The sequence below is a fragment of the Amphiura filiformis genome, chromosome 12 (genome assembly GCF_039555335.1).
Source record: "Amphiura filiformis chromosome 12, Afil_fr2py, whole genome shotgun sequence".
NCBI classification, from domain to species: Eukaryota; Metazoa; Echinodermata; class Ophiuroidea; order Amphilepidida; family Amphiuridae; genus Amphiura; species Amphiura filiformis.
In genome coordinates, this window is record NC_092639.1 from 39,659,724 (window position 1) to 39,683,405 (window position 23,682).

The 23,682-nt window shown below is 48.0% G+C and overlaps 2 protein-coding genes across 2 annotated transcripts in view; one reads left to right on the forward strand and one right to left on the reverse strand.

Moving 5' to 3' along the window:
* Window positions 1–16,984, reverse strand: part of LOC140166812 (uncharacterized) — a 34,727-nt gene extending 17,743 nt beyond the window's left edge. Inside the window, exon 1 of the mRNA XM_072190301.1 lies at window positions 16,650–16,984. The gene's annotated coding sequence lies outside the window, so the exon portion shown is untranslated. The remainder of the gene's footprint in view (window positions 1–16,649) is intronic.
* Window positions 16,985–20,105: 3,121 nt separating this feature from the next.
* LOC140166185 (uncharacterized) overlaps window positions 20,106–23,682 on the forward strand; it is a 33,619-nt gene continuing 30,042 nt past the window's right edge. Inside the window, 2 exon segments of the mRNA XM_072189585.1 lie at window positions 20,106–20,530; window positions 20,532–20,752. Of these exon segments, the coding sequence (XP_072045686.1) occupies window positions 20,277–20,530; window positions 20,532–20,752 (475 nt within the window). The 5' untranslated portion in view covers window positions 20,106–20,276.

Consider the following 23,682-nt stretch of genomic DNA (forward strand, 5'->3'; position numbering starts at 1 on the left):
AAATAAAAGCTAATAATTTAAGCCTATAAAGGTCTAACTATTGATATACATGTAATAAGAATAAATAATAATGGTAATAAAACTAATATTGAATACCAAAAATAACATAAAGTAAGAAACAATACAAGCCCCAATTAAAAACAAATTAAACTAATAAATAAATAAACTAATAAATAAATAAATAAATGTATAAATAAACAAATAAATAGATAAATACAAGCTAATAATTTAAGCCTATAAAGGTCTACAACTATTGATATAATAAGAATAAATAATAATGGTAATAAAACTAATATTGAATACGGTACCAAAAATAATCATACATAAAGTAAGAAACAATACAAGCCCCAATTAAAAACAAATTAAACTAATAAATAAATAAACTAATAAATAAATAAATAAATAAATGTATAAATAAATAAATAAATAAATAAATAAATAAATAAATAAATAAAAAGCTAATAAAAGCCTAATAATATTGCTTGCTTGTTACTACAATGATGAATAAATAAATACATGAATAAATATGTTACAAGTAAAATGAATCGAATGACAATATTGAAATAATAATAAATAAAAAGGGGGCCTAAATAAATGAATAATATAAAAAAATAAGTAAATAAAAAATAAACCTAAATAATAAATGAATAAATAAATAAATAAATTATAATCCCAAAAATAAGTAAATAAATAAATAAATAAATAAATAAATAAATAAATAAATAAATAAATAAATAAATAAATAAATAAATAAATAAATAAAAGCTAATAAAAGCCTATAAAAAGGTCTAACTATTGATATAATAAGAATAAATAATAATGGTAATAAAACTAATACCGTACTGAATACCAAAAATAATCATACATAAAGTAAGAAACAATACAAGCCCCAATTAAAAACAAATTAAACTAATAAATAAATAAACTAATAAATAAACTAATAAATAAATAAATAAATAAATAAATAAATAAATAAATAAATAAATAAATAAATAAATAAATAAATAAATAAATAAATAAATAATAAATAAATAAATAAATAAATAAATAAATAAATAAATAAATAAATAAATAAATAAATAAATAAATAATAAATAAATAAATAAATAAATAAATAAATAAATAAATAAAAAATAAATAAATAAATAAATAAATAAATAAAAAATAAATAAATAAATAAATAAATAAATAAATAAATAAATAAATAAATGTATGTATAAATAAATAAATAAATTTATAAATAAAAGCTAATAAATAAATAATTTCGCTCCTGCCTGACTCGACGCCCGGCCCGCACATGCGATGAGTCAGCTGATCATGTCCATCAGAGCTGATTGCCCTGCTGCTATGTCCTCTATCGACATGATCGATACGATTCCCCTCTCAGAAGTGAGAGGGACATACACAAGCGCACGATACTTACCTCCCACGACCTGATCTATGCACAAAACGAAGTTTGGGACCACAAGAAACCCCCTGTACCACAGAAAAAGGTTTTGGCACCCCCGGGAGAACGGGGATGACAACGCCCAGGTGTTGGTATCGCCCAACACTAACGAGATATCGCCCTCACCAACACACGTTTCTTGCGACCCTCTACGTGAGAACACATGACATTCTTGAGGGGGGGAACGCATAAAATGCGGGAAGGGCTCAGGTCGTGGGAGGTAAGTATCGTGCGCTTGTGTATGTCCCTCTCACTTCTGAGAGAAACACTGCGCACCTCTACTTACCTCCCACGACCTGATCTATGCACAGAATACCACTGAGAGCTAGGAGGTGGAAGAAAGTCGTGAGAGGTAAGGAGGGCACGCAGTGCCAACTCCGCTCAACCACAACAGGAAACCACCCAACCCATGGCTCGCCTAACGTCCTCAACCCGATCCCTGGCGGCCTGCAAGCAGTGCTGAAGTACCTACAGCTGAGCGACTTGCGAGGACGTCCTCAAGGTAGGTCGACTGGAAGGTGGTGGGGCTCTTCCAGCCTGCTGCGTCGAGCACCTCCCTTAGGGCGTCCCAGAATGGAAGGCCCAAGAGGCTGCTTGGGAACGAGTGTTGTGAGACGTGACTGTGACAGTGTGTGGGGACCCGTCATCCGTTCATGATATTTTTGATGGGCGCAACGGATGACGGAGGCAACCCAGTGGCAAATGGTGCTTGTAGTGGCCGGCCTAAATGGCCTGGCCGATGTGATACAAAGCTGCCTGATGCCCCTCCCCCTGATCTGCTCGGTCCGCTTTACGTTCGACCTACGGTCCCTAACTGGGGATGACGGATTCTCCGCCTGCCCCGCGACCAGGACCAGATCAGGGAGGAACATCGGGGTAGAGAAGGACATGATCTGGTTCTTAACCAAAAATCCGGTCCTAGGCAGAATAGAGAAAACCCCGTAGGTGAAGCGTAGATGGGGCTCGTCGATCGACAGAGCATGAATATCAGAGCAACGACGGCCGCAGGCCACTGCCACTAAGAACACTGTCTTTAGTGTCAGGTCCTGCAGCGAGAGATTCTCGAAGGGCTCAAAAATCTCAGCTAGATATCGCAACACCCACGGGAGGTCCCACTCCGGAACCAGGAGTGGACTGGGCCTCTCCGCGAATATGCCCTTAATGAGGCGGAGAGGGCTGGACCGAGGAGATGGTCATGCCTCCCCAAAGCCGTGATGGACCGTGGCTATGACCGTCCTGTACGCTTGGGCGGTCCGAGACATACAACCGCCGTGGAAAACTTCTGTAAGGAAGTCCGCGTCTTAGTCTACAGGGGCAGAATGGGGGTCGATTTTTCGACCGGCCCACCTCCTGTAGAACCGGCAAAGTCGCGAATCGTAAGACTCTCGAGTCGTCTGTTGCCTTGCCTTTGCGGGGCGTGGCAGCTGACTCAGAAAATCCCGCAGCCTGATACGCCAGACAGTGAGATGGAGGTTATTGATCACTTCCATCTGACCTGCTGGCGTGGTGGAACGGACAGAAGATCCCTACGGCGAGGGAGGCTGACTGGCTCCCCACTAGGAGGTCCAGGAGGCGGGAACCATCACTGCGTGGGCCAGATAGGAGCGATTAGAAGGAGGAAACAGCCTGCAGTGTGGGCTACCTTCTCCAGCACCCGAGGAATCAGAGCAATGGGAGGAAAGGCGTAATCGAATCGCCTCCCAGCTCTCCCGCATGGCGTCTCTGCCTATCGCCTGGGGTCTTGACCCCAGGAGAAGTAGAGTCGGAAGTTGATGGTTCGATGAGAGGCAAACGGTCGACATGCGGGCGATCTGGAAGATGGAACACTTCCATGGATGAGGGACACCGTCTCCATGCAAATGCTGAGACTTCTGGTGCCTTCCACCCTGTTGATGTAGGACACAATTGTCATGCTGTCGCATCTGACCAGGATGAACAGGCCGTGAAAATGGGCGAGGAAAATGGCCCACAGCTCGAGGAGATTGATGTGTCTCCGAGCTTGAGTCCTCGACCACCGCCCGGAGAGCCTGATGCCCTGAAAGTGGGCTCCCCATCCTGACTTGGATGCATCCGTGGTAAAGACGTGGGAAGGACGGGGTTTCGGGAATGGAAGGCCTAACTGAACACTTGGCTGACCTATCCACCAGGAAAGGCAGGGAGGAAATGCCGAGGGACCGGAGTCCGGCGGCTCAAAGGATGGCGCCACGTTCGATACCGCCCGAGGAAGTACACCTGTATCTTCCTCGTGCGTAGCCGGCAGCCTGGAACCAGATCTATAAGGCTGGCCATCAGCCCTAGAAGGCGGAAGCCACGACCGAGCCTGGACCGATGCTGCCTGCCTAATCTGCAGAGTGCAGAGCCGAGCGTCGGCGATCCTCGAGCCTATAGGAGAAACCCGGCCCCTGGCGAAGTCCATAGTCGCCCCAGGAACTGAGGCGACTTGGATGGGGAGAAGACTTCTGGTGGTTTATGATAAACCCCAGTGACTCGACCAGCCTGCACACCCCGAACATCCTGGCGCAGACACTGCGGCGAGGGGGCTACCAACCACCAGTCGTCTCGGTAGACGAAGATCGTGATCCCCTTCCTCCGGAGAAACTCTGCCACCGCCTCGACCAGTCGAGTGAATGTCCGGGGCCGTGAAGAGGTCAAAGGGAGGACCCGGAACTGAAAGGCGGTACCGTCGAACACGAAGCGAAGCCATTTCTGGTCTGACTCGCAGATTGGTACGTGGAGGTATGCATCTATCAGATCTAGGATGTAGGCATTCAGGGGCTTCAAGTTGAGGATTGGGCACCACTCTCCGGATTTCTTTGTGGTAAGGAAGAACGTGGAGTAGTGGCCTGAAAGGAAGGCCCTGGGAAGAGGTCTGATGGCTCTTTTTGTTAGGAGAGCTTGATCTCCTCCACCAAAGCCTCCCTCTGTAAGGGGTCCAGCGGAGACGGGGTGACTCGAACCCCCCGGAACCGAGGGGGCGGAAGGTGAACTCGATCTGGTAGCCTAGGGACACTGTATCTAGGACCCATCGGTCTGAGGTCACCCCCGCCAAGCCCTGGCAAATGCCAGGAGACGACCGCCCACTGGGAGTGGACGGTCGGGTCCCGGAAGGGAGTCAGAACCGGCGTCCCCGACCACGTCCGCCATAGGCGGATGGGTAAATCACGACCGCACCGTCACTCTTGCCTCGCCCTCCCTTGCTTGCCGGCGTAAGGGATCCGGCGGTTGACCGGTGGACCATGGCTGCCGTCGGGGAAGTCGCTCTACCGTCCTGGACGGACGGGAAGCCTTCCGGCGGTCGAGCCGTGGAACCATTGAGGTCGACCGCACACGGGGAGGACACCTGAGCAGCGCCTACGCCCGGGGCACTCAACCCGACCGCAACAGGTGCCGTCGAGGAGTGGCCGCTCGGGCGCGATCCAGCCCATTGCTCATGGGGTGCGGGGGCTGCACACCCACCTACGGCACTTTTCGACCGGACGCCGAAGCGCTCAGGGAGCCGCCGTGAGGGTATGAGTAACCAGCTGCTGCTGTTGAGGCACCTGGATATAGGTCGGGTTGGCTGTCAGAATTTTGGGCGAAACTGCTTGGGCGCTAATGTGGCCGATGCCTTTGGTTGGCTGGCCTCCTTAGCCGCCTTCCGTTTAATACGCTCATCCTCGGCCAGCCTGGGTAAGGCCCGCCCGAATAGATCGGTACCAAGCGGAGCAGAGCTCAGCTCTCGTTTATCAGAAAAGGGGAGCGCATGGACAACCAAGGCTCGGCGCGCCAAGACAGAACGGATCGAGACACGAGCGAAGTGCTCTGCCGAGAGATGATTGAGGTCTGCCAACACATGGACTGCCCTCAGTGTCGCCTCAGGAGACAAGGACATTTCCTTGTCCAGCAAGCTCCGTGCTAGATGAGCGCTGACGAGCTGTTGGACATTGGAAATGCGGAGCCCGTCCCTGGCGAGAGACGCCAGTGACCGTAGTTCTTCATCCCGGGCCCTATCCCATCTGGTGATAGGCAGCCTCCGGACAGAGGGGGGTTTCTAAGAACGCCACATCCTCTGTAACGTGGGGGAACGCCCGTGCCAGCCACGGAGGCGGTCTACCTCACCCTAATCCTGTACGGACGTGGTGAGTGCTTTGATGTCACGTGATAACCGGCTGACGGGCATTGACCCGGGGTTTATGGCTTAGTTGGCTTTGCCGCATACCCTAAGTCGGAAGCCAGTTATGAGGCGTCTCAAACTCCAATCGCATCTTAGCGTCCGATAAGGCGGCTGCGAGAAAAGGAGCCGAGCGTAGGCGTAAGGAGCCTCTACCGCAACTGGTCCTCCTCGGAGTCCTGAGTCGGTGCTGGGAATGAGTAAGGATCCCCAGCCTCGACACTGATCATAACTCCACTGGTACCGTACAGGTGGAGCCGGATCGGGCTGAGGAACCCCTCCCCACCGAGTTGGCTCCTGAGTGGGGCCACGCTCAGGACCGAGGCAGCCCGACCGCTCTGCGGTCGAATGTAAGGAGAAAGCTTGAGTTTCTGCAGCGAACGCCGAGCCAGCTAAGCTTGGGGGAAGATGTGGGATCTGAGCCTGCATGAGCCTAATGGAAGGAAGGACGGGTCATACTACGCCCGGCGGAGGAAGCGACGAGGGGCCTGAGATCAAACGCGCGAGAGAGAGAGAGTAGGATCGACCCTGCTGGTCGACCACGGTGAAGCGTGTCTGGCCAAGGTGCTTGGCTCTGCAAGGGGTTACCGACCAAGTAGGGTTGCTGGGAAGCTCGAGAGAGACCGAGAAGGACGCTGAGTGACTGACAGGGTTGCGATGAACTCCAGCGGGGATATCAGAACCCTCTCTGTCTGTCCTGGGGGAGTCGAAAATTCTCGAGAAGACTCTACCTCTGTCTGAGAACCATCCTGAAAGCTCATCATAGCTAGCATCTATGCTAATCGCATCGGACTGCGGATCCGGGCCCGTTGATGGCAAACCTGGACCCACTGGTCGGGTTACCGCCGAGGGCACCTGACCGGGATCTTTGCCTAACAAACCAATAAGTTGGTTCATGCGGTATAACGCTGATGGGTCCGGAAGCGATGAGATGAGTGTTGACAGGGCCTCAGCCTGAGATGCCGAGCACTGACTGCTCTGGGATCTCGAATGCTCAACCATCGGGGGAGCAGCTGGGACAGAGGAGAGATCCCGATACCCGCTCTGGCCAGGAGCGAGCGTAAGGAATCCGGCGGCTGACCCCGCTCTGGCCAGGAGCGAAGCGTAAAGGAATCCGAGCGGCTGACCGGTGGACCGTAGCTGCCACGGAGGTCGCTCTACCGTCCTGGACGGACGGGGAGGCCTTCCGACGGTCGAGCCATGGAACCATTGAGGTCGACCGCACACGGGAGGACGCCTGAGCAGCGCCACGCCGGGTCACTCGACCCGACCGCAACAGGTGCAGTCGAGGAGTGGCGCTCGGGCGCGAGCCAGGCCATTACTCAGGGGTGCGGGGCTGCACACCCACAGGCGGCACTCGACCGGACGCCGAAGCGCTCAGGGAGGACGCCTGAGTAACGCCCACGTCCGGGGCACTCAACCCGACCGCAACAGGTGCAGTCGAGAGTGGCCGCTGGCGTGAGCCAGGCCATTGCTCAGGGGTGCGGGGCTGTACACTCACCCTGACGGCAATCGACCCGGACGCCGTGGCGCTCAGGGAGCCGTGAGGGTACGAGCCACCCAGCAACAGAGTGAGAGAGTCTCCGTCTCTCTCATACCTGGTCTCCTGGAGCTACCTGCAATGGAGAAAGGATAAGAAAACATGTAAGCGCCTCTCGTCTCGAAGAGACTGAAGGGAAGGAACCCGGCGTAAGAGGAGAGGGATAAGCAAGAGGGCCAACCTGCAATGGGCCACAGACTCCCCAAAGGGGAGGACCCCCTCCTCAACCGCCAGAGAACCCAAAACATGAGAAAGCGCACGGGATCCAAAAAAAGTGAACACGAGATCCCCTACTACTGAAAGGTGCGCATGAGAACAGTTTTGACATATGCCCCCGCACTATTAAGCGAAAAAAACGCGAATTTTAAGCTTACTGCATGTGCGAAGAAAAATTAGTCAAAACACCGACTGACGAAAGCCAAAGTAGCGGGACAGAAGGGGAAATCGCCAAGAAATAATCCCGGCGACCTCCTGTGGAATTACCAGGGGGGCAGTGAGAACCTATGATTATTTTACTTGGGCGGTCTCACGTCGACCACAGAGACTACGAGAAACTAGCAAAAAAAACATCACAAATGGGAAAAAATCTTGCTAAAGTTACAGAAAATACCACCAAGTGATAACTGATACTTGCGTAACCGTTACTCGGAAATAAGCCTCACGCTGCTACGATATTTCTCAACAGAAACTGGAGCTCTGCGTAAACACGTCCTTGTTGGTCGCAAAAACGAATTGGTGAGGCGATATCTCGTTAGTGTTGGGCGATACCAACACCTGGGCGTTGTCATCCCCGTTCTCCCGGGGTGCCAAAACCTTTTCTGTGGTACAGGGGTTTCTTGTGGTCCCAAACTTCGTTTTGTGCATAGATCAGGTCGTGGGAGGTAAGTAGAGGGTGCGCAGTGTATCAATATAACAGGAAATCTTAGCAGGGGGATGACACTCTTATTCACATTTTGCCACATCCCAGATCAATTAAATCCTGGTATGAATTATTTATTAGCTTTCGCCACGATCCGTTTTGCAATAACATAATAGCACTTCAAATAACAGCCCGTTGAGTTCAATGAACTACACGCCCTGAAACCGATAGTGCCCCATAAAGAAGCTCTAGCTCCCATTGATCTCTATACAGGTCAGTGAGCTCTCCATACACAAATGAACAAGTACAATAGGACAAGGCCAGCACCTATGACCTGCTTAGTGACATGTTATTTTGAAGTCTTCTAAAGCTTAATATCTTGAAGATTAGTATTCGTTTGTACATATGGACTGCGCATTTATGATGCAAAATATTAGTTCTTATATAAAATTACAAAATATTGGTATTATGACACACGGTATAGGTGATATAAAACGACTAATAAAATCATGTCATCATGGCGTCATGTCAAAGGTTCATTATATCCCGTATGTTTGTCTAAATTAATTAATATTTTCAGAACAATTTCTACACCTATTTAATATGTACTCAGGTGGAACCTGACTTTTTTTAATTTTCATTTCTTTTTATGTAACAAATTCAGGTTTTTCCATTGCGCGCGCTGCCGGGCAATACAAATTTAATGCTAACATTGAATAAACGCGGAATTAAGAATATATGCGTTTCTAGTATATACAGCGTCTGACGCTACCTGAGGACCTAGCCTGAGTCCCATGGGCTCCAAGAATGGCTCTCCATACACAAATGAACAAATACAATGAAGGGTCGCCATTGTAGGTAACCCAGGCAAACCTTAGTTAACACATTTGCTAGTCAGTCAAATTCGCCAACAATGTCAATGCATTTTTACATAGAAATTTAAAACAAGTGCCCGAAGAAAGAAACCTACATAAATATGTTTTCTATACTTCACTTGACCCAAATATATGATTTTTTATGGTGATAAGTCACCCGCACATGGAATTTTAGAGGATTTGGATAGCATTTCCATTAAAAAAAGCTGCTATCATAATGAGACTAAGATCTAGAAACACCCCCGAAATGCCGTTTTGGGGAATTTTGCTAGCTGAAACTTTTTGATGAAATTCAATCTTTGACAAGATGTAACTTTACTACGGAAAGTGCTATGAAATAGTCCCAAACAAAAATGTTTGGTAGACTCATAACCGGTGCGATCTTACCTTTCCGATGTTGATTAAGATACTTCTTGCATCGATCCCGAGATGCGGAAAAAACCAATAGTCATTTTGTCCCACATAAATGAATAAATAACAAAAACCCCGATCCCCGGTGGACTCACCCAAAGGTGACGTCACACCATATGATAAATCCCTTATCCGACTTGGGATCCCCTACTCGGACCAAACTTGTAGGGGTGGCGGGGTCGGGATAATCAACATCGGAAAGGTAAGATCGCACGGTTATGAGTCTACCAAACATTTTTGTTTGGGACTAGACTCAGTACACCGGTCGATCTTACCGTTTCCGATGTTGATTAAGATACTTCTTGCATCAACATCTGAAAGATCGATCTAGCAAGTAACCGACGGATGGAGGTACAAGATTGGTCAGCATCTGATCAGGGATCGGGAGCGGGTAACGATGGTTTTCGCGAGGTCAGAAAATATTTTCCCCCAACGGTCGGGAAACAAAAAAGACCACGCGATCACAGACATAAACCTCCTTACTTAATAAGTTTGGTGGTTAAGAATAGCGACACTGGTTCTTACCATGCTGAGTATTCTGTATAGTCTGAAAACCTGGTACCCGTACACCACCGTATTATGATCGCCGAACAATGTCCCGGTAAACCTCCCGCCCGTCTCTGATTACTAACGTAAGCGGAAGTATCGTAGAGAAGGGCGAAGGTGGCTTCCGGGACACCGCCTGCTAGATCTCCTCAAGGGACAACCGAGCGGTATACCCAAGATGATGAGATAGCTAGTGTCGAGTGGGTCGTGGTACGCGAAACCTTCGCGTTCCCCCGGACCCCACCAACACCTGGACCAGCCATCGCGACAGCGGCTGGACCGAAAGGCTCTGTAAGGGTGATGAATGCGGTCGTGAGTCCCTCGCAAGGCTTGTGTTCGGAAGAAATAGTGCTGCAGCGCCTTATCGGACACCCCAGCCTATCTTTGGCTTCAGCCGAACCTTGCCCAACCCTGGGGATTGGAGAGGGACGAATGTCGGTATGCACCGCGCCCGTTCGTAGTCACGAGAACAGAGCGCCGAAACAGTGTCGCTCCAGTGTTTGTGAACACGGAAGCTAACCTCGAGACCGTGTGCAACTCAGCACCGCCGTCCGAAGCCAACGCCAAACCGGAAAGCCATCTTGAGAGTTACGTATTTAAGCGCCGCTTTTGGACGGAAGGTCAAAAGGTGACCCTTAAAGTAATCTAAGACTGTGTTGGGATCCCTTAGGAGGATCACTTTCCTTTTTGGTAGACACTCGTTGAACATACCGTCGAGGCGTAGACTAATAAGGTAACCATCGGCTATGATAGTCGACCCGTCTCGAAACCTCGGTGAATGGAGAGGACAGCTGACTTATAGTTGGCCCCAGTGGCCGCTGAAGTCTTGCTTGGAACTTTTCTGTCAGAAACTCCGGAACTAGCAGCACAGAGGCTCTAGCGGAGAGCTATTTGTCTCATTGCACCAAGCGTAGTATGGAGCCAGACTCTGGCTATACGCACGGAGGGTAGACTTCCGTCTAGCCCGGCGATGAGAAAAACAGCTTCTGATGAAAAGTATCCCTCCGCTGCGTGTTCCCTGGTAAGGGCCATGCAGCTAACTGCAGGTGCTCTAGTGATAGACTGGGTACCTCCGCTCCGGGCATCCGGAGTAGATCTGGTACCTCGGGGAGTGCCAGCGGCCTTGCCGCTAGCAGAATGACAATGCAGTCTTCCCACCCGATCTTGGCCACCACCCTCATGAGTAGTGAGATCGGAGGGACTGCATAAGCTGTCATCCCTCCCCAGTCTATGGACAGAGCGTCCACGGTGAATGCTTGGGGTCCGCGACCCTTGAGCAGTACACCGGCAGTGGATGATTGCGATGAGATGCGAACAGATCTTTCGAGGGGTGGTACATCCCTTGAAGATCGTCTGAGCGACCTGCGAGCAAGGGACCATTCTGCTGGTCCCGACACCCTTCCTCGTGACAGATTGTGCGCGAGGATGCTGGTGACGCCCGCGATGTGTATCGCTCTCATCGTAATCTGCCTGAACTTGCACCACCCTATCAGGTGTCGTGCATGCAGGCTCAATCGTGGTGGCCCGGAGTCCCCTTGTCTGTTGGGGTAGGCTACCACGGTTGTGTTATCCGTCAGGACAACGGTATGTGATTCCACGATCACTTCCTCGTAAGCGAGGGAGGTTGATGTGAAACTCTGTCTCTATGGCCCCCATAGGCCCGAGACGGAGTCTCCGTGGATGTGGACCCCCAGCCCCGTTTTGACGCTATGGTCGTCACTACGTGACATACCGGGGTGCAGGAAACCTGACACCCTGGGTCAAATTGGGCTGATGGGTTCTTCTCACCAGAGTTCCTCGCGCGCCATCTCCGACAACGGAACCGCGAGGGATATTGAGTCCGATCTTCAGCAGGCTAGAAGGCTAGTTGGGTAAGCCTAACGTAGAAAGCGGCAGTACAGCACGAGGTCTACCATACTGGCCATTAGGCCTACCACCTTCATCCATGCCACAGCGGGTTTTGCCGAGACTCGGCCAAGAGTCAGGCACACCGCACCATGTTAAATCACCCGCTCGGGTGAGAGCACCGCGAACCCCTCCGTGAGGGTGATCCGGGCCCCTACAAATAGTGGTGTCTGCGTCGGGACCACGCTGGACTTTTTTGAGTTGATCAAAAAATCCAGGGTCCCGCACCCTCACGGACTATCAACCCCATGAGACCCGTAGTCTTCAGTGGAGTGCGTCCGTATATGAGCCAAAGCGTCCAGGTAGCAACTGATGTTGACACCCCTGTGCTTCAGATACGCTGCCACCGCTCTGACCAAGAGTGTTAAACACCCTGGGAGAGATGGACAGGCCGGATGGCTGGTATCAAAACTGGTAATTTTGATCCTGTACCTAGAAGCGCAGATGCCTCCGATCTTGAGAGGCGATTGGCATATGCAGATAGGCGTCCGAGAGATCTAGCGATGCTGTTCCCATGCCCCTGATGGAGCAGGCTAGCACCGAGGCGAGAGTCCCCATTCTGAACCTCTTGGGCCTGAAGAAGCGTGTTCAACAGCCTGCGGTTCCGGATGGGGCTCCGTCGCCGGTCTTCCTTGGAGCCAATGGCTCCAAGATCACCCGTAGAACGGGGGGGGTAGACCGGGACAATCGCCCGCTTCGTGAGAAGCTGTGTGATCCCTGTCAGTAGTGCCCGACGCTGGGGGCCGTCTGACGGCACTACTGTGGACCTCTGAAACGTGCAGACAAATGTGGGGAGACTGGGTTGCCAGTCTGTAACCCCCACGCACCACTGACCATACCCAGGCGCTCAAAGAGATGGTTTCCCACCTCTGGGTGAAAGCCATAGCGGTCGTCCACTGGGAGATCCCCTGTGGAAAAACCGCTGAGCCCCCCAGGACGGCTCTGCCTAGCTTCCCTTGGAACAGCGCCTGCTCTTCTGCGCGGCTTGCCAGCTGTTCCTGTGCTGCCCTTGCGCCTCCCAGAAATGGGTGCTGCAGAGGTAGTGGGCTCGGGTACTGGTGGTGGTGCGGCCTGCTGAAGTCGGAGCTCCTACCCATGGTAAGGGCAGTTTCCGACTTCTTCAGAGTGCTCCCGTTGGTAGCTTCTTTGCACGGTCCTCCACCGTATCTCATAAGCATACAAAGACAACAAGGACCCTGCCTTTCCATCGCGTTGAGCGATTGGAGTGGCAGGCCCCTCCCCGGCGCTGAGTGGACACCCTATGGGCTAGGCCCATGGAGCTCTCGTTGAGGCTAGCTGTTAGCACCGCTAATAGGCTCACCTCGCGGAAGAGCTCAGATGTTGTCTGAGCGTGATACGCTTGGCGACATCTGGGTCCCTCTCGGATCCCCTCAGGTAGGTCCCGTAGTCCTCCCGCGTAACGCGCAGAGGAAGCGTGCAAGCACGCGGCGTCATAGCTCTACTGAGCTCGACAGCCCTCGATATCTACCCGTGAGGTTTGCGGGAATGAGAGTGCAGGCGTCCCCTGTGAGGAAGCAGCAGCTGAGCATCCTACTGAAAGGATCCCTGGTCCTCCTCCATGGACTCCCCCTTAGGGGTGTCCGGAGGAAGATCAGTGCTGTTGCTCCCTCGCGGGGCAGCGGGGAAGGAGACTGTAGTGATGTCACTACCGTACTCAGCTTCCGACTCCTTTCCCTCGCGCCCACAGTATCCGTATCATGCTCCGATGATGGCGGTAACTGAGGACGGGCATCTGAAAGCGGGTAAGAAGGCATAACCACTGTGTGGCTCGCCGACTACCTGCCAGCAGAAGAGGAGTACTCCCGCAAGACCCTGAGGTATCCGCCATGGCACCACTGGGTCCGCATGCTCTCGCAGCCGTCGTCCTAAGCGCTAGCAGCTGCAGGGGCCTACCCTGATCAAGATCTGGGTTAGCCCCATGCCGGCTGGCCTGGTCAACAGCTGATGTTGGTACTGCGTGGCCATCGCTGGCGACACTTGCCCGCGGTGCTAGGCCGTGGAAGAAACACCCTGCGGCGGGTACCACGGGGCATACCCCGCCGGCAGCTGACCCTGAAAGGATCCGCCACCAGGGTAACCCCATGGTACTGCAGTACCAGCACCGCCTCCCCCCCCCCCTTGTTGCCACAGAGACTGTGGCGACTAAAGCAGTGCTGCGATACCGGTCGCGGTATCAGCGTGGGTACCGTGAGGGTTCCCAACTGTGGACCGCTGTACCCTCGCCACACTGCGTTCCCTGTTTGGGGATCAAGCTGTGTGCTGGCGTGTACCGGCAGCGGTACTAGCGTAGGTGCCCGTGAGGGCTCCGGCTGTGTACCACTGTACCCATGCCTCACTGCGTTCCCCGCAAGGATCAAGCCATGTGTATGGGTACCCGCTATACCGGCTGTCCCTTGGCTAGAGGGAGCTTGCCTAGTACCACGGGTAGCTGGGCGTGCGTACCCCCGGTCAATCACCTCGCCACCTGAATAGGCAGCGTCAATCAATGGAGCTATGCCCTGTTGATTTGACAGTGATCGATCAAGAGAGGGTAATTGACCCATTGACGGTAATGGATCACCCACGCTCCGCTGGCTCTCGAGGACATAAGTGGGTTGTTGATCAGCTAGGCTGTTCAAGCTACTCACTGTACCCTCTAGAGCTTCGCCCAAGGTCGCTGTGTGTGGCGGACCACTCACGGCAGCTATGGGCGGGTGCATAGCGGCTACCCCTGCAGCCAAGCCGTCGCTCGTCTTTGTAGCTGCCACCCGAATGCACCTGGGTCGCTGTCCCGTGAGAGACTGCGAGCCCAACCCCTGAATAATCGCCAGCCAGTCCCTGTGGACAGCCAGCAGCTATTCTAGGGCCCAGGGTATCACTCGGCGGTCCCGCCATGGGCGCTGCCGTGTGACAACCCCAGTTGGTTCTGCTAAGACTACACCCACAGCGTTAACCCAGCGGTATCGTCTCTGTTGAACCCATGCATGCTAGGGTTCAACCCAGGCAAGCCCGGGGTACCCTTGCATGCTGCCCGTCGCTGGCTACTACTGTGGCTGTTTGAGCCCGTAGATACGCCTGCAACAGGCGGGTGTCCTCCTGCTAAAACCCGTGAGGATTTTCGCTAGAGGGCTGGTATCCTCCTGCTACAAAACCCGCTAGGGTTTTCGCTGGTGGTTACCGCTCTGCTGCCTGCTACTTTGCTCCGGCGTATAGTCAGTGCTTTTCGCTGGCTGCTGAGCCTTTGGACGCGCTTAGCAGTCCCGAAGGAACCGCCTGCTTGTCCGGGGACGGAGCCCCTTAAGCAGACCTGCCATGACCCATAGGGGCTGTCACAGCAGAATCTACCGTGATCGACTGGTATCCTCCTGCTGCAAAACCCGCTAGGGTTTTCGCTGGTGGTTACCGCTCTGCTGCCTGCTACTTTGCTCCGACGTATAGTCAGTGCTTTCGCTGGCTGCTGAGCCTTTGACGCGCTTAGCAGTCCCGAAGGAACCGCCTGCTTGTCCGGGGACCGGAGCCCCTTAAGCAGACCTGCCATGACCCATAGGGGCTGTCACAGCAGAATCCACCGTGTCGACCTTACCAGTGCCCTTGGTAGATTTCTTCTTCGTCTTATGGCGATGGCGGAGCCTATCCCAATCGTCAAGCTGGAACTCGGAGAGTCCTAAGCAAAAGAAAGACATCTAGAAGATCGTGAGCACTCCCTGTGGGTGAAACAGAGCGGGTGTGGGTCCCGCTCCGTCACCAGGGAAGGGCAAGCCCGACAGGGCGAGGCGAAGCGAGGAGAAAGGGAGGGGGCACTACCCCCCCCAACACGCGACTCAAGCCCAGTAAGCAAACCTGAGCACGGAGGCTGGTCGCTAACGTTAGTGGTAAAGTAAGGACTGGCTAACTTTATTACTAAAATGTCAGGCGGGTCCCTACCAATCCCCACCGTATGAATATCTGATTAACTCGTCTTTATTGGACGGTAATGAAGACATAACGATAGAGTAATCACCCTAACATAGCAACAATAACCTACCGTACATGAAATACAATGTGTATGTACAAACATCTATTGTAACTTACAGGCTGCAATGGTTGTTTTACGTGGGAAACAAAATGAATGGCGTCAACGAGCGGCCATTTTGAATTGCTCGTGTGTCCCGTATACAAACGGAGGCACGATATGTAGCTAAGTTTTGGATCGTTTTTTGTCACTTCTTCGCCAGAAAATGCCGTCAAAACTATCCTCAGCCGAACAATACCGGTTTGGTTTTACCTAAGGTGTGAAACTACAACCGTATATCTCTTCTCGGTCGAGAAATTGATACACAGTGCTATGAACAATCGATAAACACGTCTGTGTCAGTCGGAGACCAAGGAGGATAAGGGACGATCATATGGTGTGACGTCACCTTTTGGGTGAGTCCACCGGGGGATCGGGGGGTTTTTGTTATTTATTCATTTATGTGGGACAAAATGACTATTGGTTTTTTCCGCATCTCGGGATCGATGCAAGAAGTATCTTAATCAACATCGGAAGCGGTAAGATCGACCGTGTACTGAGTCAAATGGTTTTCAGTTTTGGCTTTGTTTACTCAAGGGCTTTAATTTGATATATAAAATGATGCAGTTTGATGGCAAATTTAAATTCACCTAGCATACCTAGCCATTGCTCTCCATACACAAAAAAATGAACAAATACAATGGAGAGTCCGACTGCCATGCAAATGAGCCAAGTGTCCTCTCAAGGTATGCTCTGTGATCTTAGAGTCGGCAGTCCTTTAAAACTTCCTGTAAGAGCTCACCTCTTGAAGGGATTATCTTACGAAGACTACTTTATTATAATATGAAAGGATAACATTTAATAAGTTATAATAACAATAGGCTACGAGTACGAGTCAGGTTTGAACGTTTTGTCTCTAACTCACCAAATGCTCACACGTTTTGGCATTGTATGGCTTATCTGGTTTTTTGGCCGCACTCTCGATTCTTCAAAAACATCGTCATCAAATCCAAATGACAGCGCCATTGTAAATTAGTTATGACAATACTTATACAGTGATTATTTTGCTTCAAATCAGTAGCATATCTCCAAACACGCGGAAACAGCTGACCTGGTGGCTGACATGTTGTTGTCGTTTGGTAGTTACTTCTTTGCAATCGGTGAAAGTACTAGTAATGATTTTCATATTTTCTAACCATTCAGTGAATTTGAACCATTTTCAAATCCTTTATATTTTGTTTCTGTATGATACTAGTACTTGGCTTTCATACTTTATTCCATTTTAGTGTGAATTTTAGCATCAATTTCCCCACTGCATTTGCAAATTATAAACAAGTAAGTAAGGCTGGGCAATACGTGATATTGTGTATGTGTATGGTATGGATTGCCAAGTCGGTCATAATAATGCTATATGCGCGAACCAAGTTTTTATCCGGATAGCAAAAGGCACAACTTCCTCTACCTCTACGTAAATACTTGGCAAGGTCCATAAGTTTGGATGTAGTGCCAAGGAAGACTTTAATCAATCTCATCCCGGTCGATTGACTATGGGCAAAAAATATTAAATTAGAACAAAACATTGTGATTAACATGGACCACCACAATAAATGTTAGGTGGGCGGGTTTTTTTTTCACTTTTTCGCGTGAAAAAAGTTTATCAGTAGCCAAAGGCCAAAAGTTAATAACTTTTATTTTCAAATTGACGTATAGGCCTAAGTGACGTATGTTTTATTGCTTACACACAAGGGGACCCAAATTTTATGATTTTCTTGTAACTCAAAACTATTAGATGTACGACTCCGTAGTTTTTTTTTTATTATTAGGGCCTAGTTATTATTATAAAGTTCCTTATTTTTTTCTCATTCATTTGACACCATTCTGTTACTAGACACCATTGCCCACCATTAAACCCTTTGACCCACTCCGTGACACCCCTTGACCAACTATATTAACCTTTGACTCACCATGACACCTTATGACACACCTTGATGATGATACCCTTGCCTTGCCTTGACCCACCCACCATGACACCCATTGATTCACCAAGAAACCACATGGCCCACAATGATACCCCTTAGTACGGGGCACCATGATACCCATTGACCCATCCTGACATCCCATGACGCACCATGACACCCTGACACATCCGTCTTTCCCCCTGACGCACTCCCCTTGGACCCTACATGGCGCACCTTTGACCGACCATCATATACCCTGCCTGAAACCCCATAGATTCGTGACACTTGACAATTAACAAGGATCCAAAGGTAAAATGACAAACAGGGAATTTGAGTTAATAACTTTATTTTCAAACTAATGACGTATATTTTATTGCTTTGGAGAAATGGGTATAACCCTGAAATTGGGACCCAAATGTTATGATTTTTTTTAAGGGATGGTGCAATAATTATGTGTACCCCGGGGTGGTGAATTCTCAAAATGGTCTATCTACCTACGGAAAAAAATATGAAACTCTTACCATAATATTTTTAACTTGCGTCAAGTTACTTATTTTGCTTCAAAGGCGGAATTCTTCCTATTCAAATACATTGGAAGACCAACCGCTGTGCTCGGGGTCACATAATTCCATAATGCTATGTCTGCGCCCATGGGTGTCACGTGTCCAGAAAATTTTCCCGTGAAAATTTACCTATTAATTCTGACTGACCATCCGTGATAATGAAAACGCGTAAAAAGGGTAGTTTTTCGTGGGTTGGCACGATACGCGCGTAACGCGTTTAGGGTGTAAAAAACATGAAATATTGGAAAAAAGGGTAGCAAAATTGCAATTGCTAATACGCGGAAACGAAATTTAGGGTATGAAATTTGATGCAAATAATAAAATCCCTGTTTAGGGTGTGAAAACACCTGTTTAGGGTATCGTTTTGACCAAGGGTTAAATCCTTGTTTAGCCTGTGCTTTTCAAAAGTTGATTATCACGGATGGTTTACAGGCCACAATGGGAGTGCCCCCCCACCCCCCGCGGGAGTTAATTGTAATGACGCGGGCCCGGAAGATTTAAACCATAGCGAGATATGGGCGACCAATTACAAGGCAGATTCATTTAAAGATGCATTACATCGTGGCCATAGAGTCCCGTGTTAAAAATCTTAACCGCAAGGCAAAGTCAGTAGTCCACTTGGGAAGCTAACAAACAGAGGGAGTGCGGTGACTGAAAAGATCAGATACAGATGTGAAAATCTATCAGTTGCACACAAATCCATATAAATCAGAGTTTTATGCTTAAATGTAATAGCCAGAGTATGCAAAATGGACAAGTGGACTACGGAGAAGTCTATATAGCCAGAGGATATACAATGGGCAAGTGGACTACGGAGAAGTCAAATGCAAACGTTGTCCGAGCCCTTAATCTAAGATCATAAAAATGGGCCCCTTGGGGCATATGGTAAACAAGGGCCTTTTAAGGAAGTTAGGAAGCTCCTGCAAAGAGTTTCTTTCTGGGACAGATGTTTTTTTTTTTCCGTATGTGGGCCCGGGATGTGATCATGTGGGCATATCATCAGATTGGCCTTTTCAAAAACGATTATGCAAATTATGGGGGAAAGGCGGGGGCTAAGAATACCCCGGTACTGGGGTGGGGCGGAGCAAATCATGCACAACAGGATCGAGGTCATGCACATCATATTGAATTGGCATCGGGCCTATTCCCAAACCTGTTTTTGTGATTTTTGTTTTTGACTACTTTTTCGTATTTCACAAAAAACAATAATAATTTTACCCGGAGCGGAACATTCCCTGCACTTTGTCTGTTAAACCCTGAGACCATAGGTATTATGGTCTCAGGTTAAACCCCTACTTTGCAGCCGCTGCATTGCTCAGAGACCCTATGATTGTCTAATACTTGTACCCAAAGACCCCCGTTATTCGATTTCCAAACTCCCGGCTTATTTTTCGAACTGCCAAACCCTTTTTTTTTCTCGATGGAGGGCCTTATACCAGTCCACCTGATGAGGGGTTCTAAATAATTTTTCCAAGTGCAAAGTTGAATCACAGTTTAGGGACCGTTCACAAACACTTGTTAGGGGGCCTGATGCAAAAAAAAAAATCATCGAGAAAATGTTTCGGCCCCCCCTTTACAGATCTCAAAAATTCAAGCCCCCCCTTTTATGAAAATTATGGGTCAACTCCATAGAAAAACATAGGCCTATAAACTTCATTTTCCCAAGAAAATTTGTGGTCATTTTTTTCAGGCCCCCCCTCCCTTTTTAAGGGCCTCCCTTTTTGCATCAGGCCCCCCTAACAAATGTTTATGAACGGTCCCATCTGAAAAACTATAAAGTTTTTCCAATTTGCTTTCCAATTGGCTTGCCATAGATATCGAAACCGGGTATACTTATCAATTATCGCCCAACCGTAGAAATCGCAGACATGTGTCAAAGCATGGTGGACAATTCAACATGCACCGCAGGCGATTCGGCGATGCTTAGAAACTATGAAACTTGGGTCAGAAACCATCAAGTGTAAGCAATGACATGCGTAAAGTTTGCCTGAAAATACACGCCAACTATATATCCTGATGAACTGAAAAATCATGGCTTCCGCAGGTGGAGAACAGTCAAGGACTGGCGACCGTTTTGAAGTGTATGTCACTCACGTGAAAGTGAATAGGGAAGGGCAAGTGAATTTTTGGGCTCAACTTGATCCTAATGGTGCGGAACAATTAGAAGAGTTAGATCTTGTGATCCAGGAGAAAGCTAACTCTGATCCATATCCACCTGAACCTAAATCTCTTCTTGTTGGTGAACCATGTTTAGCTAACTTTATTGAAGATTCCAGATGGTACAGAGCGAGTTGAACAATGCACTGAGAATGATGTGATTGCATATTTCATGGACTATGGCAACACAGAAATCATCCCATTCAATCTGATCAGAAGGGCAGATGCTTCTGTGTTTGCCACATTGCGTGCACAAGCTACAGAATGTATTTTGGAAGGAGTCAGAATAACAGACAAGTCTGGAGCGAAGTCATTTGTCAACAAACTTTTGTCAGATCAGTCATTTATTGGTAAGAATAGCCTGCAAGAAAAGGGTACCAGTATTTAAAAAATACATAATGTCAAATTCTTGTAAAAGTTGTACAACCACGACAACACAACATGACAAAGTTTTGCGAAAAGCGGAAGTGTAGATATCTATTTGAAATTGGAAATTATGCAAGTGACATCACAACTGAGTCATGGAGTAGTGTTCATGTGTTACCGTACTATGAAGTATGAATGGATTGAAATGAAAGGTCTAGTTTTAAATTTAATATCATATTTATTATAATTATATGAATTATATTGAATTACGGTATCATTTAATATTGTGAGTGCATCCATCACACAATCATTTATTATGCCATTATGAGTACCGGTAGTTAGTCCACATTTACCGTACTAGAGAAATCCAGCTTCCAATTTATACTAGCTCGAGTCCTGTCGTTTTTCGGTTCTATCATCATTAGGGGTGGTGCAATAATTATGTGTACCCACCGGGGTGAATTATAGGGGGGGGGGGCAAAGCTTTTTTGGCAGGCCCAAAGGGGGGGGCAAGCATTTTTGGCAGGTCGAAAGGGGGTCAAGCGATTTTGGCAGGTCAAAGGGGGGCAAGCAATTTTTGGCACAGATATTTTGGGCACTGTTTCTATATTACGCCCTAAAAGGCGTAGGAAAAGCATTCTGAACACGTTCAAATATGCAAAATTTCCTGCTCGCTCTGCGCCGCATTATATGTTAAGACAATTTAAGGTTTTAAATTCGGGTTCCCCAAAATCTTGCATGTGTAAGGGGGGCAAAGATTTTTGGCACGTCAAAGGGGGCAAAGGTTTTTGTACGTCGAAAGGGGGGGGGGGCAAGGTTTTTAGCACGGCCAAAGGGGGGGAACAAGCGATTTTGGCAGACCATTTTGAGAATTCACCCCGGTACACATAATTATTGCACCACCCCTTAGACATTGGTTTTTTTTGCAGTGCATGTTGTGCATCATGGTGCATGCTATTTTAATTTGATGAGTCAACAGCATCTTTTGAGGAAACAGTATTACATTTTTGTACATTTTGAACAGTCTGTAAAATTTAGTTGAAGTGTATAAATTTTAGCCATATTTTTGATTGCATGACGTTACCCGTCGTAATTAGTTGTGTTTACTTCTGAACTTCCATTGCTTTTTAACATGGTGTCCTTGAATGCAAAGCTATTATTGAGCAAATTTGAAGCTAGACTTCTCGAGCAAGTCCACATAGAATTAACTTGTGTAGAACTTGAAACCCAGAATTGGGTACAATTAAAATGCTTTCATGTATCTTTTAAATGTGGGGATTGAAATGAAATGACAACTGTTGTACTATAAACATGTACAGTGTTTGATACTATAAACTTTCCAAAAAGCCCAGCAAAAAAGTGGAAAAGTTTTATCAGCCGGTAGAATTGTTGCTTCAAAATCTATGACTAAAACACTCATTTGGGAGAAAGAAGTAATTATTATTTTAAAGTCAATTTTCCAGTAGGGGCAAATAATCTGCTAAAACCAAAACTCAAGTATTTTATGTACACAGATCTTTTACTTTGACAAGTGGTTAACACTTGATTAGTCTGGCAATGTTGCTCATCATTGAACTGTGCAAACAATTTGTGGGGCCATTGACTGTTAACAAGCCAAATCAATACCCAATTCATGAAGCAAAGTGACCAGTGGAGCATTAATTGGTACACATGAGAGGTGGATGATAAGATTATAAAAGCTTGACACTCTGCAGAGTTGCAAATTGCTTCTTTTATGGCTTACTCTAGAGGCAGACATGCAGTATTGCCAGTTGCTGTCCCATACACTAGGGTTGCCAAACCCGCGATTTGGTAGCCCAATGGGGCGACTTTTGAAGATTTTTCCTGCGATATTTGACAATTTCCTGTCCCATAGAAACCCAATGCTTTAAGAAAAAAATTGGGCGACTTTTCAACTTTGGCTCCCGCGACTTTCGATAGTTTCCTGCCCCATAGAAACCAATGGTAAAGAGAAAAATTGGGCGACTTTTGGATTATTTGACCCGCGATTCAGGCTGAAATCTTTTGGCAACCCTGGTCCCATAAAAACCTAGATGTTCCCAGGGACTGTCTTTTGGAATTTGCAGGAGAGCATTAAATAGCTCTTCTGGAGCCTTCAAGGAGAGCTGTTTAGACCATTTACAATAGAATAGGCCTATATAAGGAGAGAATGGTCAACTAAGGAGAGCTTTTATCACTCTCCTATCAGATTTAAGGAGAGCAGTAGAGGGATTACATTTGTACTCTCACTCTCCTCAAAAGGCAGTCCCTGGTTTCCAATTTAAACCAATGGTTAAGAAAATAATAGGGCAACTTTTCAACATTGGTTTAAGGAGGTACTACACCCATTACATTTTTTGCGGTCTCAGGGACTGCCTTTTGAGAGGAGTGAGAGCAATCACTCCTCTAAAGCTCTTCTTAAGTTGCATTTGTAAGAGCAATTTATAGCTCCTCTAGATGACTCGTTAAATTTATGCTTTTTAATGGCCACAGGTGCAAACAGCTCTTCTAAAACTCTTCTTGAAGAGACCAGAAGAGCATTCTACAGCTCTTTTATCATTTTCAAAAGGCAGTCCCTGCGGTCTGATGAACCACTTTTTGGCTTCTACCTTTATAAGCATGTAACATTGATACAGATGCCAACAATACAATAACAAGAAGATTTATCGCTTCATTTTGTATATCACTTTGTCCAATTTTTTTCTCATTTCTTCACCAAATGCAAAAAAAAAACCAACATGTGCACACAAAAAAATGCAATGGGTGTAGTACCGTACCCTAAATTTGACCCAGGATTAGGGCTGAAATTTGTTGGCAACCCTGCCTACTGTACATGTAAAAGCTGATCACCCATGTGATCATGGTCTTAGCTAGCCACCCGTCTGGCCGTCATTTAAGGCGGGGAGTTTGCTCC